Here is a 17,139-nt window from a genome sequence, read left to right on the forward strand (position 1 = left end):
TATTATAAGCCAATAAAATAAATGAAATTTTACAATTCTACAATGAAAGTATATTCTTCATGAAATTTATGCAAAAGTACATTCAATAAACGATATACATTTGCATTTAAAGTGTAAATCATATTCACGACGTGTTTTCCGCATCCTTGACAATCTTTAGGATGATCTTGGAAAACATGTAATAAGCTTTTCCCTTGACTGACATGACTTTTGGGAGGAGGGACTCAGGTACGCCAAACACCAGATCATACCCTCCAGCGTCTGAGTTCTTCGTGCACTGCCACAAGATCCACTTGTGGATGTCCAGCTTGGGATTCTGCACTGCCAGCGTATTCTGACACGTCACTTGGGAGATGTCTTTGCCGGGAATAAAAGCGGTGACTCTGCAGAACTTTGGGAGATCCTCCTCGCGCACAACGGACAGAGAAGCGCCTTCCCAGAGCTTTCCGATGTTCTCCACCGCCGTTGACAGCCAGTCGCACGTCTCTTGGTTGGCGCAGGTGAATCTCAGGAACTTCCCGTCGTACTCTTGCGTCTCAAATTGCACAGAAGTGCCTGATTTCACTGCCTTCATGAGCTTCTTCGTCAGCTTGCTCTCCACCATTGTCGCCTGCTCCCGATCCATCTGCTGATTCAAGCCGTTCTGGTCAATGATGACCATTACAGTGAACTCAACTGGACTCTCTCTCTCCGTGTCCTGCACATTGGGAAAGAACTGATGATGAGATTTGTCAGGAACTCTTTCTGGCACTGCACCGTCCATGTGGAACTCCGGAATTGGCTTCAACTCCCGGAACAATGGTGTAGCGTGAGGTTCCATGGAATTTTGAACAGTCGATTGCCAGTTTTCCCCTTCTGATACAGCATGACTTCGCTTTCTATGGTTAATATCATTCGCTACTCTCACATCAGGATCCTGGATGCTCCTAGCTTGGCTCGTTGATCTCCGATCTGACTCTATTCTGTCCATCCGGCCAACACTCTTGGCGCGCTCTTTGGGAATCACAGGATGACCGTGCGGCATGTGCCAGGGAGATCTGCTCTCATGAACGCTACCATTGGATTCTGGCCTTCTAGGATCGTATTCCCAGGTCCTATTGAGTGAATTGCTCTGTGCATTGGGTGTACTGAGTCCTCTGTTTGCGTCCCCTGGATTCCGGTGTCTGTTTGCTTCTTTGAACTATCAAAACACAAAACAAATAGTATTTACTATCAATTTATGCGTGGCTTCGCAAGGAAAATACCTTCTGGAAACGTGATCCTCCTGGCCTGCCTTCTGAGTGATTCGACCGACGCCTTGAGTGCGATGAATTCATTGCAAGTCAGCTTTTACAGCAATCAAAAATATCAAAACAAAGCACATGTCGGTGCTTTTCAAGAGGTTATGGCGAATTTTATGGCGCGCGCGTCAAATCCGTCAAGCGGTAAAAACAACAAATCAAATTTCAAAAGGAGAATTTCACCGTTATTAGTAACAAACTTAGCATTGCTATTTTTTTTACTCACATTTAAAATCAATAGAAACTCCTTTGCAGCTGTAAATTCATTTGCTTCCGAAAAAAGTCAGCGTAGTAAGAAAGTTTCGTAATTCTCACACAGATTCAATCACACTTTCGCAATTAATTGACGTAATTAAAGGAATTAAAAGTTTCATCCAGCGACAACTACAGTTGTTGCAATTGAAATAAGCCAGAGAATCATTTTAAGTGTTTTTGTTTGGCTTTCTCAAGCAAGGTATGGAAATGAAAATTTCACCTAAAGCCTAAACAAATTAATTGACTTTATGTTCTATTTCATTGACGACTGCTGTACAAGTCTTAGGTAAAAGACTTTCAAAATTTTCTTATTTTATACACACATCTTCTGAATTATTCACATGTCGTTATTCCCACTCCTCAATAGTCTCAGCAATTAAATATGAGATATCATAAGTTTTTGAGGCATATAAGACAGTGCTCGTTTCTTCAGGAGAATAGTTTAGTCAATTCAGCCAAAAATGGACCAAGAAAAAGCAATTGAGAAGTATCAAAAGCTGCAGAGCTTCTTTCGAAGAACCCTGAAGTTCTTCAATTTTGACTACTTCAATCATTCTGGAGATTTTCGAGTTCGCAACATGTTCTTCACCACGACTATATTGTGTAGTTACTATTTCAACATCCAGAAAGTGCTCGAGTACAATAAAGTGAACCGGATTATGTGGACTCTCAACATGGCGTGGTTTCTTGTGCACTTCATGGCCATTGCGAAGGGATTCACGTTGATGTACAACAAGAAAGAATTCCTCGGACTACTTCAGGAAATCGGAGAGCTTTACTCCAAAGAGTACAGCAAGCCCATTCTAGAGATTCAGCAGAGGGATTTGAGAGAGAACTTCAAGCTCACCATCGTGGGTTTAGTGTGAGCAAGAATTTGTCCAAGGATTTGTCTGGAATGTAGTTGTAACTTGGTGGTTCTTGCAGAGCTTACGGTGCAATCTTCTGGTTGGCGGAATTTGTGACTTTGGGTTGGCTTTTCACTCTGCCAACAGTGGAGTTTCCGCTGCTCTACAATATCCCCATATTTCTTGAATCTCCAACTTATTCCTACATTTTCAACATGATTTGGCAGTTCTTCATTTACTTCTCCTTCCTCTCCATCATTTCATTCGGAGATTTGTTCATTATTTTCTTTGGTCTCCATTTTCGTTGCGAACTGAAAATCATTTCTGAAATCTGCGAAACTCTCCTCGAAGACAACGACGTGGTGAAGAGTGAGAAAGCATTGCTGAAGGAAATCTACGAGAAACACATGAAAGTATTGAACATGCTCAAGACTTTGGACAATATCTACAGACATTTGTCCTTCAATCATTTCATTACAAGTTTTACAGTCATTTGCTCCCTGTTCTACGCAATTCTCGTGCAGGAGGAGTTCGACGGGTCAATTTATATACTCACTTTCTTAGGTGTCACACAATTATTCGTCCTCTGTCTCTTCGGAGAGACACTCGTCGCGAATACAGAACAGATAGGAATATCCGTCTATCTGACAAAGTGGTACGAAATGACCACGCTTGAGCAGATGAATCTCCTCTTCATCATGAGAATCGCCCAAAAACCGCACGGAATTAAGGCAGCTGGACTTATTGATGTGAACTTTTTCACATTCGTCGAGGTAGATTGCCAACCAATTCAATAAATGACAATTCAGTGTATTGACGATAATTCCTTTACAGGCCATGAAGGCTGCCGTGTCGTACTGCGCTATTCTCTATGCATTGACTAATTAAAAATTTAGGAAAATGTTGAACTTATGAAAGAACTTTCAGAAATATACATTTTTTATTCAGAATATGTCTTTCGGTTGACTTAGAAAATGTAATGCGGATTATTACGAGGACAATAAAATAACAAAGAATCAAAGAATAGAACAAAGCGGCTTTTCAAAAAGTCCATTTATCCTGAAAAGATTAAAGAAAACCCGCAAGGAAAGCTTTTTAGTCTTTTTCTATTATACTGTCTCGCAATTTCCTTCTCCTTCGTTTCTTAGCGTTATTAGCTTTAACTAAGAATGCTCTAGCTTCTCCTAAGAAGAACTCACAAAAATCAGGACTGAAAATAATTTGAAATCCAGCATTTCTTCGCGCTAAATATTTATGGCACTTTTGGCATAAAATCATAACGAACAGAATGTACGCGGATTTCGCTGTAGATGTCTCTTACATCGCGATGTTGACAACTTGAACCGGTTGTAAACATAACCAAGAAAGGCGAATAAAAACAGCAAGTCAAGTTTTCTCATTTTACGCTAAAAACTCGAGTTTTCTCTACATTTTTCATCCATTTCCCAAAATGTCTGGCTACGACACACACGACGATGGTCCAGGATTTGTTGGAATACGTTTCTGCCAAGAGTGGTGAGCTTTCTTTGGTGAGCAATGTTTGTTGATGTTTTCCTAACACTTTCCGGATATTTTCAGCAACAACATGTTGTATCCAAAGGAGGACAAGGACAACAAAATTCTCCTCTACGCTTGTCGTAATTGTGACTATAAGCAAGTGGCAGACTCCAATTGTATCTACGTGAACAAGATTATGCACGAAATTGAGTGAGTAGAAAGTGCCTTTCTGAGAAGATCGATATTGAATTTATTCATCAAACGCACTATCGTGAAGTACAAGAACACCATTCTAATTGTCCTTTTTTCGCAGCGAACTCACACACATCGTTCCGGACGTGATATCCGACCCGACGTTGCCACGGACGGAGGATCACGCTTGCCCGAAGTGCGGCCACCAAGAGGCGGTGTTCTTCCAGGCCCAGACGCGCCGTGCAGAAGAAGAGATGCGGCTCTATTACGTGTGCACCAATCAAAACTGCACCCATCGATGGACAGAGTAGAGAGAGCAGCAATTAAATTTCACCTCAGTCTGTTCGGGATGGAATGAAAACGTGTCGCGAAACGAGAAATTCAGGTTGCAAAATTTATTCTTCGTCTATTCTATTGTTGAGTCGATGATCTTCTAACGCGAATTGGCATTTTTTGCTGCCCATTGCAAATGTACAGAGACACGACGGAGAAATATAATGAGAAGTAATGCAACTAGTATGCAAATAATTCTCTATTCGCCAACCCTTTTGTTGCATCCCCCTCGCAAATGCAGTCCAAGAATGGACAGTCGTCTATTGCAATGTTGCGCTGCATCGAATTGCGCCAAGTGTGTTCTATCATCTTTTCTATTTTGTTGTCTAGGCAGTGCTTCTCAAACTGCATCTGATGTTTTCCATAGTTTCCATTGCCAAACTCTGAAATAAAATTACAATATAATGAAGCAGAACATATGCAGAATTACAGAATAGTTGGTAAATTGTAGCTGAGTTTCAAAGATTGATGTGCTTTGAGATTTCCCAGGCTTTATGAAACATTTAATTCAATTCAATAAGAAAAGGATTTCATCTGTTCAAATCAATGAAGGATCAAAGTTTTGAGAAGCTGTGGTGAATGCTAGAACATTGTACCATTTGCTTAGGCAAGCAGAGTGCTAAACTGACATCATGGAGGGATGTGTCTAATCTCAATGCAAGCCTAGGTGAAAGGGGTGCGATGCCTTCGGGTAGACGTCCTCCGTCTTTTGTCCGCGCCCGGGAGAAATAACCTCTGAAATATAGGATGGAATTGTGTTCTCCATTTGGGTGTTCATTTCTCACGCATGTTCGGCCTCATTTGCAAAAATCACTCGATGCGTCTGCCCTGTTCGTCTGCGTGGCGTCGAGATCAAGAACCCTGTTGACTCCTTGCCTTTACCTATCGGCCGTTACTTTTATGTACAATTTATTGTAATCATCACTGTTCTTGCCCTCGCTGCTTTCGCGCGCAAAAAAATTCGCGACGATGCGGACGCGAATAAAGATTGGAAATTTATTGCACGATATTGGCCATTTGTACGCAAATTTTGCCATTCTTACTGATTGCCAAAAAGATGTCCAACACTCACACGCACTTGCGCTCATCCTCGCACGCATCTCGCTGAGAGTTTGCCGCCAATACCGGAGAACAAAACTTGTGAAACTCTAACAAATAGTCACAAGTTAGGGTCTCAGGGAATTAGCAATTGCAAACGATTTTCGCTGACATGGCAGACTTCTGAGATGTGGTAATTTTTTTTAGGAATCAAGCAAATGCTAGACAAGCATCTGGATGAAATCACAGTGTAGACAAGAATTCGCCACAGTCTGACGGACAGACAAATAAATTTTGCCATTTGAGGAAATAAATGTTGACTTAAATGCATAGCTTTTCCACATTCCACCCCGAAAAGAAGCGAGAACGTCGGGAAAAATCAATGATATGTCCAAAAAGAGCGACGCCAGAATGCTAAAAGTACAATAAATACGCCTCGTTGGTGTATTGAGGTAGGTTGTCTCCGCGCCGCTGAGCGTAAAGTTCAAAAATCGATACCGAACACCCTGCTCTGCATTTTCGGCACGAGTTTTGAGGGTGAAAGAGATCCAAAGCAGTGTCGCCCACCCTTTTGAGAGGGTTTTCATTCACAACTACACGCGGAAAATGGCGCGTCGACGGGAATTTGGCAATTTTCGGCTCTTTTTGCGCCTCCGCAACAGATTAAATAAATTACAACATATTCGCGTCTGACCTATAAAATATGATTTGCGGAGCATTTCAAGATCACTCACGCGGTTGAATGATCTCAATGGCTTCACTGATGGCTCGTTAGTCCCAAAAATAGCAGATATCAACTTTTGTACGGTGTTCACGGCGGTGGGAATAGCCTGAAAGCAGAGTAGGATTAAGGAGCATGTACATATGAGAGCGCAATCATGGATAATATTTATTTTGCACTTTGCATAAATACATTAAACAAACGTATTTTTCCGTTTTACGGTCGAACAATGGACGGCGTGGAAAACAATATAAAAACACATAAATTGAAATCATTTAAATGTTTGATGAAACAGAAATTTTTATCAATTTCAACTCCCTATACAATATTTTGAATATTATTGTACAAATTTCTTTCCATAATTGTGTAAAGACAGATATAGAATCCATTACGCTCTTTCAAATCTCCTTTTGAGACCCTTCTTGGCAACAAGCAATTAAAAGAAGTTCGCTGATTGAGAAATAAGATACTCCCATTTGGTCGTCATCCCAAAATATTGAAGCAATCTCCAGCAAGATCAGTGAACATGATCGTCTCTGCGGGCTCAGTATCATCTCCTTTTTCGATTCACAGCCAGTCTCTGGCTGGGAGATTTTCGAATAAACACCACCACAATCTCTATGTACCATTCCTGAGTACATAAGTAGATTAAGAGCTTTTTTGAGAGGCACACCACAAAAATCATGCCGGGAAAAAGGCAGAGCGAGAGAGAGAGAGAGAGTGAGGAGGAGAATTTGCGAAAAAAATATCCACCAATTCCCCCTAACACTAATACCTCGACGATTTCGCGAAATAAATAGTTCTATGCTGTCTTGCGAAATGTATTTTGTGTGATTCTCTGACCCTCTCTCCGGTGTTGTCTGTCGCACTCGCGGGTGTACACCTCTTTGTTGGAGTTCATTGAACGAAATTCGCGCCAACTTGAGATACTCGACTTGATGGTACATATCTAGTCGATATTTTGTGTATATAGTGCCACATTTTTACATCTGCACTTAGTATTTATATGTACACACTACCGTTATTTTAAATTTATTTGCAATGAATCTACATGAATTTGAGAAATGATGCTCTCAAGCAAATTGCCAGAGCGAAAGACACTCCATTCATTTCTCAGGTCAAAAAGGATCAATTTATTTGGGGAGGAAATCTAGACATTTTATATGCACTCTCGAATCACGATTAATCCACGAAAAACACTAACAGCAACGCGTTGATTTGCACGAGGCCGAGAAAGTATCAAAATCCATTTGCCAATGATCACAGAAGGTCGATTTTTGAGGAATAACTAACACGAAACTATTTGTGAAAGACTTTCAAGAGTGGTGAGACACACGGAAATAGTGACTAAATTAACACAGTCTCAGTTTTTCACTGATTTTTTGCAAACATTTTGTTGGTGTGCAAAACGGCGCCGAGATTGAATTAAAATTAAATATTATAAAATCTTATGTGATACGTACCATTGACATTTACACAAATTAGATACACACACACAAGTCAATTCGCAATCTTTTCCGCGAGTTTCGTAATTATGTACTGATGTATTTTCCCATGTGGCCATTTTTTCACAGAATCAATTCACAAATCCTCGAAGGAAACTCTCAAATCACTGCTCAATATATACCAGGAAGTCTCACGAAACACAATCACGTTGTTGCGGTCGCTGTCCATTGACTGAGTGTGAAAGCTCTTCGAGGCAGTTGATTGCCAACTGGATAACGAAGTCTCACTATCATTGACCACTTTCCTATTCGCGGCATTGGCAAAAAAAAAAACTGCAAAGAGAAAAAAAAGAAGAGGAAGCACTTGGAAACAGCTGACGTGAAATTCTATCAGGGAGAGAGAAAATGGACTCACGTCGTTCTCAAATTTCTCACGGTGCACGAGAGCTGATTGATGCCATCGCACGGAAAGTTAGCAGATTGTATAGCCATCTTCAATTGCACAATACTATACAACCTACTACCTCAACGTGAAAGGGCCAGTCAGAGGTCCTTTGTGTCAAAAAGAAGGCGTCAAAGTATCAGTAGACCATCCACTGAAACATATCTATGAGTAGATTTTGGGGAAATTCTTACCAAATTAGCAAACTAGTGCTCTTCGTTAAGCCTCACGCTAACGATTCAACTAGTGTGATTTTATGATAATACGGATAATACCATTCAAACAATTTTGCAAGCTCCTTGAAGCGAATTCCAGCAGAATTAACAGGGTCGTACTATCTTGATACTTATCCGGATATTCTCTAGCGTCGACAGAACACATTAATCTTCAATGTGTGTCAAGGAAATGCTGAAAACTCTGCTGATAGCATCGTTGATTTTCAGATTGTTGTTGGTTAAAATTTGCGCAAGCAATTAATCTCACTCAAAAAGAGCATCTCAATAAAAGCATCTCACAATTTGGTAAATCTTCTGTGATCTGTAAATGTGAAATAGTTTATGGAATCACGTAGTTTGCACTTATTAATCGTAGATACGTAAAGGGAAGAGTTGAAAAGTTTCAAGGAGCGTGGAATATTTGTGTCTGGAGAGAATGTATAAATAAATAATTTGATGTGCAGGAACTTTGACCGGGAGACAATTCGCAAAGTAGCCTTGAAACATTGATGTGGATTTATATTGTCAAGTCTAATCGCAGATGTTATATAAATATCTCATGTTGGAGCGCGATTGAGCGTGATGTCTTGATTCAAACGTGGGTGAAGCATCCGGGAAGGATTTACATCGACAGATTCCCGTATATCCGTTCTTGGGCAGATTTAACCACGAGCACAAGTTCGGATCTACGGGTTTCTGCAAATGAAAAAAGTGCCAACACCTTTTCTTCAAGATCATTGTGGAATTTTTTGTCAATGAAGTCCTTTGCATTTGACCTGTAAAAGGAGAAAATACAGAATATTTAGAGGTGTTTTTTTTGGCACAATCCATTTGAATTGAGTGGCTTATAAGTGATTGTTTCTTGGCTCCCTCATTTGCTTCATTTATTCGCTATATCAGTTTCGCCAGCTACAACAAAATCGTCTTTCACATTATCATCCGCGTTGACACAGGCGAAAGGTGTGTGTTTGTACGCGAATTTGCGCTTGTTTGAGATCTCCTCCATGTATTTTGCACATACTTTTTTCCTCTCTTTTGCAAATCCCACCAAATATACCCCAGTTTATGTGTTGTGTGATATAAATAAAATTTCAACACACGCGGACCTTTCTCTCCCCACCACTTGGGCCACTCCGTGAGATCATACAGTGATGAATTCACAATCCATTCGCGAAATGAATTCGCGAGTGTCATCATTAAACTCTGCGATATTTCGCAAAGTCTCTCTGTGACCGAATTTATTGGAGTTGAAAGAACTGACTCGAGAACCACGTGGGCAGGAGCATCAGTGATAAAACAGTATTATTCAATCGGGTTTGCAGCAAATTTTGCACTAAGTACGAAGACTTGAGGTTCGGAGAATATCTTTCATTGCTTTGTAGGAATTAGATCACCAATTCTAGGACATTCTCAAATCCCGATCCACACGATCGTACGTTGTACTTATTTAGGATTCATGGCATGAACCTTCTTAAGGTAAATTGGAAATGAATATCAGGTTTAATGGGTTGAATGATGCATTGCACAGCATGATCAATAAATCCTTGGTGTTCTTGACTTTTGGGTGAGAATGCGGGAAAAGCTCTGGGCAAATAACACCTGCAATTCGTACGAAAAGCAATATGACTCTCTTCCAAACTCCGCAAGGTTGCGGTTTGCGTCCCGACTTTGAGAGAGGATTTTTGAGCAAAAGTATGCATTTTCACGCTTTCTCCACTTTCTTCGCCTATTTCTGGTAAGACGCCGAATAGAAAAGCGCAGAAAATGAAATTTCTCTTACTCCTCATGTCTGTCGTCAATGTTCCGGCACTTTATCTGGTCTGTAAGTCGGACGGAGAGAGCCGAATGAGAGTGAATGCGCTTTGCGTTCATTGTGTAGGAGGTGATGTTAAAAAAGGGGAAATGGAAGCACAAGGTTATGAAGACAAAGGACTAGGAGAAGATTATGCAACAAAAGGGGTTTTTGTAGCCCGGGCGAGATATTCTAAATAAACACCTTTCCATGATCCCTGGTAAGCGCAAAGGCTCCAGGCCTCAAGAAAGCTCTCGACGCTTCACGACCAGACCTGCAGTCATGATCACGGGAAGGTGTGCTTTCTCCTCTTTTGCCCTCGTCTTCTTTGGTTGCGTTTGCGCGAATGCATAGAGAAGCTCTCATTCAACACAAACCCACATGCACAAACACTATGCCGGGGTCCAAAATGCACGTTCTCTTTTGCACACTCTTCTTCTTGCACACTCACACTAGTGTGAAAAGCTCCCGCGCATTCTCGCGAATGGATTTCGATGCACACGAGAAATCACTTAATACTTTTGTGTGAGACAATTCTGGAGGCGTATTCCCGAAACCATGGAGAGAAAATCTGCTCAATCACACGAACAATTTTGCTGAATCGTCTCTATTGGTTTTGTTGAACTGCGAAGAAATGCTTTGAAGTATGGAAGAGTAATTTCTTTGATCTCAACTCTAGTAGTTAAATGACCGTCATTCAAGTTCAAGGACGACTCAGGAAGCTCTGTAAAATGTCACATTTATGCTTGATTGGAAAGGCTACAAATTTGTTCAGCTTAATAAATAGCAATGCCATTTTTGATTTCACAATCAATTTGTTCCAATAAATATGTCAATTTTGTGACTTTTTCTTGACATGCAGCGATGAAATATTATTTGAAATTTATGATATCAGCTTTTAGTTGTTTCATTTAAAAATTCAGCAGTTTATTAATTCCTCTGTAATGACAAATGTGTTCTGCTGTCATTATGCTCATTCACTTATGTAATAATATAATAATAATCATTACCATCCTTATATTCAATAACATATATTTCAGTACGACAGCTCTTTCTGGCTATATCCTTGTCTGTTTTAAATAATAAAAATGCACAACGGGTTCACAAAACTAATGTTCTTTATGTTTGGCTCTGAGCAAAAACAATTTTGTGCAATGTTATTGCAGGATACACTCTGTGAGCATACAAACTCAATGTGCAAGTTCATTTCTATGCAATTCAATGGCGCACTTATGCAATTGGAAATTGAAATACAACAGTACATGCAATTCTCCATCAAAATAGTATTGGAATTTTCACCAATGTAGAACTAGGCTTGCACCTAGGCTTTGATTACTGTTTCTTTTGTTGTCAATCAAATTGCACACTCCACACATTCATAATCGTATTCCCATAATCATGAACATCACAGAGAAATTCGGTGTCAAAATATGCATATTATGTTTTTCCCATGAAATGTCTTATTACCACTCTGCGATAAATTTAATTCTATCATGAATTATTTATAGTTGCACTGCCATGGAGACGCCTGGTAGAGTTCAGGCCGCGTATAGCATGAAAATCATTCCTGTGAACAATTTTTTGATATAATTCCATCATAGAAAATGTAGCGTGGTATGTCATTTGATGCAAATTGATTCATTTTTCCGTGAATACAGGACAGAAAGAGCACTTTCAAGCCCCGAAATATACATCACCACCAGGCGCCTCCATCCATATTTGCTTATCAGCATTTCAAAGTGATAATTCTGTGCAGCATTTCCACCGAGGCAAATAGTATCTCGGGCTGTGACGTGAAAAAGAGATTCATTCATAATTAACAGCAAAATTTGCTTACTGAGGTCAAATTCCTTGACTGTTCGAGATTTAAGCGAGAAAATGCACATTGACACTTTACATACATCACATAATCTAACTATATAACATTTAAATATCGCAATAAAAATAAAACACTGTCGCAAAGAGGCTACATTATTGCACGAAATATTCAAAGTTTCAAACACTTCGCAAAAGTTAGATTTAATTTAATATCAGACTCCACTTTAGACGCCGAGAGACGTCCGGTGTCTTCGTCTTCCCATGATCGACTGATCCTGTTCATGGAGACGTCAAACCCAGGCCTAGCAGCAAAAAGGAACGAGGCTTCCACTTCAAAGAGAAGGATGGTCTTTGTACAAGATATTTTCACATGAGGGAATTACATCTAGATTTGCATCGATGTCTTTAATCATGCTTCCTGAAGTAAAGATTTTAGTGCAGCTCTTTGTCTCTAGAGAAGAGCGAAATGCATCGAAATGCATAATTAATAGATTGGGAGCAGTAATTGGAGAGGTAATTAGTTAAGTCAAATTGACTAGAATTGTCAGAATTGATGTAAATCGCTTAATCACACAGTACAACTTCATTGAACGGCAATTGGATTGGACTAACTAATTAGACACTCAAGAAACTTATATTGCAAGATGTCGAAATTCCCGTAAATTTGCATTGTCATAGAAATGAGTCTAACCAATTAGTGAATTCTGCCCGGGAATATTGCCTGCTAAATACTTCCCTCCCAATGTAATTACCCAGACCGGCGAATGCCTTTCTTGTTCGCATACAGAGCATCAGTGATTGGGGGAGTGCTATAGAAAATGCACATTTAAGGTATTGTTGTCAATTGAATAACCAACTCACACGTTTGCATTGATTATAATTGGAGTTCTGTGTGACACATCTTTGGGCATTTTCGCACATTTTGCGATGCTTCTGTGTGTATGCAAATCACACTCTCGCGCTGCGAAGTGCAAAATACAAGCATGCCGAAGATTTCTCAAGAGAAGCACATGCGCATAGTTTAAGTTCTCCGGGAACAATGATACCGCCAGTGTTATTAAAAACATCACAAGTGCAACTATTTACAACACTGACCAAGTGCATTGGCAGTGGCACAGTGAGAGCTTTCCCGGCCATTTGGAAAAGCTTACTGTGCACATTGGGCAAAAAGAGCAAAAACACCTTTGGCATTTCATTCGAGATCGATGGGGAATTTTCTCTGAATCCCCAGGAATGACTGGGATGGGATTTTCTTGGAAAGTTCCGATAAAATTGCAATAATCTCGCAATTTATCTCTCAACAATGGGACACTGTGCAATTTCGCCGGAGCGCCCGTCAGTGCGAGTGTGTTGGAGCCGCGACGGGAGTGTGTTAGTGTGAAATTGCAGCTACTCTGCATGGCTCGGATTTTCAAAGGTTAGTCAACTTTGCAAGTTCGACTGGTGGCCGGGACGCGAGACTCTCTTCGCCACGAATGAGGAATACATGGCCGTATAAAAAATACTTCTTCAGCATACACACACCGATATCAGCCGAGCATTTAATATGTGCACAATTCTATATATATAGTGTGCATTGACACAGTGTTGCCAAACAATTTTTCGCACAATAACTGGGTGGGTGAGCGAGCACGGCGATATTTTGATCGCCGTGGCGTACGCGAAAAGGGGAGGAAGAGGAGAAAAAAAACAACCAAAACTAGGGGAATGATGTGTCATTTTTGCACAGTTAATTCAAATGAATAAATTTGCCCACAATGAGTGTGTACATGCAAAATCACATTATTTACCTCATTACCCAGAAATAGATTTTATTATCTCTCTTTGGTATGGATACCGCGCAATTGTCTCACTTCATTTAGCTTGCTTTTCTTACCAGACTTGCAATGCGAAAAGAAAGTGCACACATCGTTCAATGAAGTCGCCCTAATTTCCTGCAACTCTTGCCATGCTCAATTACTAATTGATTGACGTATTTTTGGCATCAAAATCGTAGTCAATGCTTACAACCCTTCTGTATATCGTTTACAAGTTTAATACTGACATCGCTAGATTACTTTTGTAACTCATGAATTCATGCTTCAACAACATTGATAGAAAAGTTTATGCAAGGTCATTTAAATAGTGACTTGTAGTGGATTAAACTGTGATGTCCCTTAATCCGATTTCATAGCCTCAATGTATTCATAAACATTTATGTGACAAATATAACCCATAAAAAACCGCCAACGCAGAAAAATTTTGGCGCGCAATATAGTTGTTACAGCATATCTTCGATCCCACTTTTCGCCGCCCTGCTAATGACTTATAAAGATAATATACTATAACATTTCAGGAGCCTTCAGAAAGTGTAAAAATCTTCATTAACATCAATCATAAAGATCGCAATCGTCCTTAAAGAGTTAACTATTTGAATATCTATAGCAACATGCATTTCAGTAACGCATAAAGTTACTTTCCGAATTACACAACAAATCGATCATAACTATTTTGCGATTTGTTTACGACCTCTCTCAATGAACTGATAGTTGATGATTGAGAATATAAATAGTATTGATTATTCTCGCTACCAAGATTTCGAAGTGCATCGCATTTACTTCACCGTCGCAGAATGTGAAAGATGGCTCACTGCAAATTTGTCTATTCTCTGCAATTAATTAAGAATTGCGCCTCTAATCGTTGTGCAATTTTCTCAGTGCTGCTCTTGGGAGTTGAATGAAATCCTAGAAGATGCCACGATTCCTAAGTGTGTGCAGAAGAATCAACACAATGCATGTGATGACTTTTTGCAAAAATATAATCATCTCTAGTTGGGATGAGTTGGCCGAAATTTCAAGCAAGAACGGAGAGAGTGGAAAGTGTGGCGAAATGAATTTTATGCCTTGTGCCAGCGAGTTGTTAAAATTAAAACAGTTGATGACTTACGTGTGCATGTGACGACGGGTGCTATTTTTTAAAAAGTTGCTCCTTTTTGCGCTTTGTTTATTGTTGTTTATATTAAATGCGCGTGAACAAAAATTGCACATATAGGTTTGTTGTTGGTGCTTGCCAACAATTAAAAGTTCACCGACCTCGAGGGGTTTCTTTTTAGTGCATTCCCGATACACAAATACACACAATCTCATCAACCCAAAAGGTGAGACGTTTCATGGCTCTTTTTCGCTGGGATTTCTATAGCGAGCATAAAGAATTTGCCGATCATAAGCTTAGCGGGGAGATTTATGTGTGCAAAGAGCCAGCAAGAATTACCCCCAGGAAGCATTTATTATATGCTTTTAGAACTTTTCTTTAGTCACCATAAGGATATTTTTTAAGTCGCTAAAGTTGCATTAATTTGTAAAATAACTTAGAAGGCTCTGAATTAAGGGCAAATGATTTCTCCTTTGTGCCGTTCGTAGTGAGAATCACACTTTTTGTGTGTATTCCTGACTTTGGGTTCATCAAGGGTTTGCTGTGCATAATTTCCTCAGTCTTTCTGCTTTCGCAGGCATGGTCGTCGGCAATTCTTCTTCGTCTTCCAGCTCCTCCGCGGTGCATTTCTTCGGCCTCAACTATGATGAAGGCAGAGATTGGCCAACGGAGACGCGCTCAGCATCCACCAGCTAAGGTGGTTAAACACATTGACCGGAAACCGGTTCCCGAGGCCCGCAACAGAAGCATAGCTCATGCTGGAGCCTCGGTGCACGGAATCGACGACGGGTGCAATGGGACAGAAGGATGCAAGAATTGGCACAGCGCGACGAGAACAGGGGAAGAGATTGAGGCACCAAGAACACTGACACCATGAATGATATAATGGTGAAAAAGAAATTGAGCAGTGCATAGAGAAAAGTTCATAATTGGGCGCCACTAATTTCGATCATTTGCAGAATTGAACTGTCCATTGAGTCCTTGTGCCAATGGAAAGATTGCGCACTTTGTGATTTCTTTCACGTCGCAAAGTGTAGTGATCTAGAAAAGTGAGGGAAGCAATAACTTCTCAATAACCGTATTTGGTAAATTCTAGAGACGGAACTTCCGCTGAGCAATGTTCAAAAGAGGCTATGTTACAGCAAGACTTCATCGCTATCTTGCTTATTCAATCTAATTAATAAACAGTGAATCATGGTTAATGATTCAAATGAAAAATATTTCACTTTGTCGAGATGTTTACTTCTATGAATCTTCCATGGAAATCTCTATTCCACTCGGCGTGAATTTTATTCTATCAGAAGCTATTAATTGCAATTACGCTGTGAAATATTTGGCCATAAATTTCTTTCTAAATTCCTCGAGTGGTTTCACCATTTTGCGGACATGTTTCCTGATAAATCCCGCGAATACGCTGATGAACTTGGCTGAACACTGCGATGCATCGCTCGCCATTCTCACATTTCCTCTTTCATACACATTATCTCTCCACTTTAGTCAGTCTTGGACGGACACTGGCAGCATATATATGTACATTTGTATGCCTATATAATAGATGTGGTGCTCTCGCATGCGGTAATCCCATCGCATATTCAAGCAACTTTTTACACCAGTCCCCAAGTGCGTGTATCAATTGCACAGAAATTAGCACTGAGGCCGCGAACTCCTGCCATGTGATTACTTTCATTTCATAGAAAGTCATCCATGCGCAATTTGAGTCTCTTTTTGCGCTTTTAAGTGGTCTCTATTGAGCATCTTGGAGAAAATAAAGTAAAATATTTGCACTTCTTTATCTCCTCCAGTGCTGTAAGGTTTGTAACTTCTACGGCAAATATTTATATCAAATTATCTGCTGCACGTCTTTTCCTCAAGTGCATTCACATGAGCCAATATCATCAATATCTAAGTGCCCAAACCAGTAGAATCTTAAGACGTTCTAAATTATTTCACAAAGAGAACCATTGATGAGGCAATTTTCGGACCATTTGTGTTGGCTTCTGTTGCTGAACACAATAGCCGATCGCTCGAGTCCAATGACTGCTAAATCTGCAGACAGGGCTTTTGTATGGCGCGAACCACGGGAGGTGAAGCAAATTGAAAGAGAGATCTTCTGATTCGCTTGATGGTCTACAATTTTGCTCTCCAATACAGCGAAGAAGTGAAAAGTCCTGCGAATGTCACATTCGCGAAATTTGCAGTCAAACACACTCTTATCGCGAAATCGCGAGCTCACAAGCAATCATTCATCTGAAACGCGTATTCACTGAAAATGTCGGAATATCCCTAAAACAGATTTTACGAGCAGGGCGCTGAATTCAGTGTGGTTTCAAAGGTTTCTAAAGTATATATCTACTTA

The 17,139-nt window shown here is 40.1% G+C and overlaps 2 protein-coding genes across 2 annotated transcripts; one reads left to right on the plus strand and one right to left on the minus strand.

The window, feature by feature from the left end:
• Positions 1 to 81: 81 nt before the first annotated feature.
• LOC132261913 (uncharacterized) lies at positions 82 to 1,383 on the minus strand. The gene is made up of 2 exons (XM_059760945.1): positions 1,245 to 1,383; positions 82 to 1,180 (listed from the first exon to the last, which is right to left on the minus strand). Exons 1-2 carry the CDS (start codon positions 1,314 to 1,316, stop codon positions 125 to 127), a joined length of 1,128 nt encoding a protein of 375 aa, XP_059616928.1. The 5' UTR covers positions 1,317 to 1,383; the 3' UTR covers positions 82 to 124.
• Positions 1,384 to 3,722: 2,339 nt separating this feature from the next.
• LOC132261926 (DNA-directed RNA polymerase II subunit RPB9) lies at positions 3,723 to 4,834 on the plus strand. The gene is made up of 3 exons (XM_059760978.1): positions 3,723 to 3,895; positions 3,959 to 4,087; positions 4,191 to 4,834. The coding sequence occupies exons 1-3, from the start codon at positions 3,831 to 3,833 to the stop codon at positions 4,378 to 4,380; spliced, it is 384 nt and encodes a 127-aa protein (XP_059616961.1). The 5' UTR covers positions 3,723 to 3,830; the 3' UTR covers positions 4,381 to 4,834.
• The last annotated feature ends 12,305 nt before the right edge of the window (positions 4,835 to 17,139 follow it).

This window comes from Phlebotomus argentipes, unplaced genomic scaffold (genome assembly GCF_947086385.1).
Source record: "Phlebotomus argentipes unplaced genomic scaffold, Phlebotomus argentipes genome assembly contig_15, whole genome shotgun sequence".
NCBI lineage: Eukaryota > Metazoa > Arthropoda > Insecta > Diptera > Psychodidae > Phlebotomus > Phlebotomus argentipes.

Excerpts from the sequence above, each read along its gene's own strand:
- LOC132261913 (XM_059760945.1), bottom strand. The coding sequence starts at position 1,316 with ATGAATTCATCGCACTCAAGGCGTCGGTCGAATCACTCAGAAGGCAGG. Across the intron at positions 1,181-1,244 it reads GAGGATCACGTTTCCAGAAG|TTCAAAGAAGCAAACAGACA; the intron begins GTATTTTCCTTG and ends GTGTTTTGATAG.
- LOC132261926 (XM_059760978.1), top strand. The coding sequence starts at position 3,831 with ATGTCTGGCTACGACACACACGACGATGGTCCAGGATTTGTTGGAATA. Across the intron at positions 3,896-3,958 it reads ATACGTTTCTGCCAAGAGTG|CAACAACATGTTGTATCCAA; the intron begins GTGAGCTTTCTT and ends GGATATTTTCAG. Across the intron at positions 4,088-4,190 it reads AAGATTATGCACGAAATTGA|CGAACTCACACACATCGTTC; the intron begins GTGAGTAGAAAG and ends CTTTTTTCGCAG.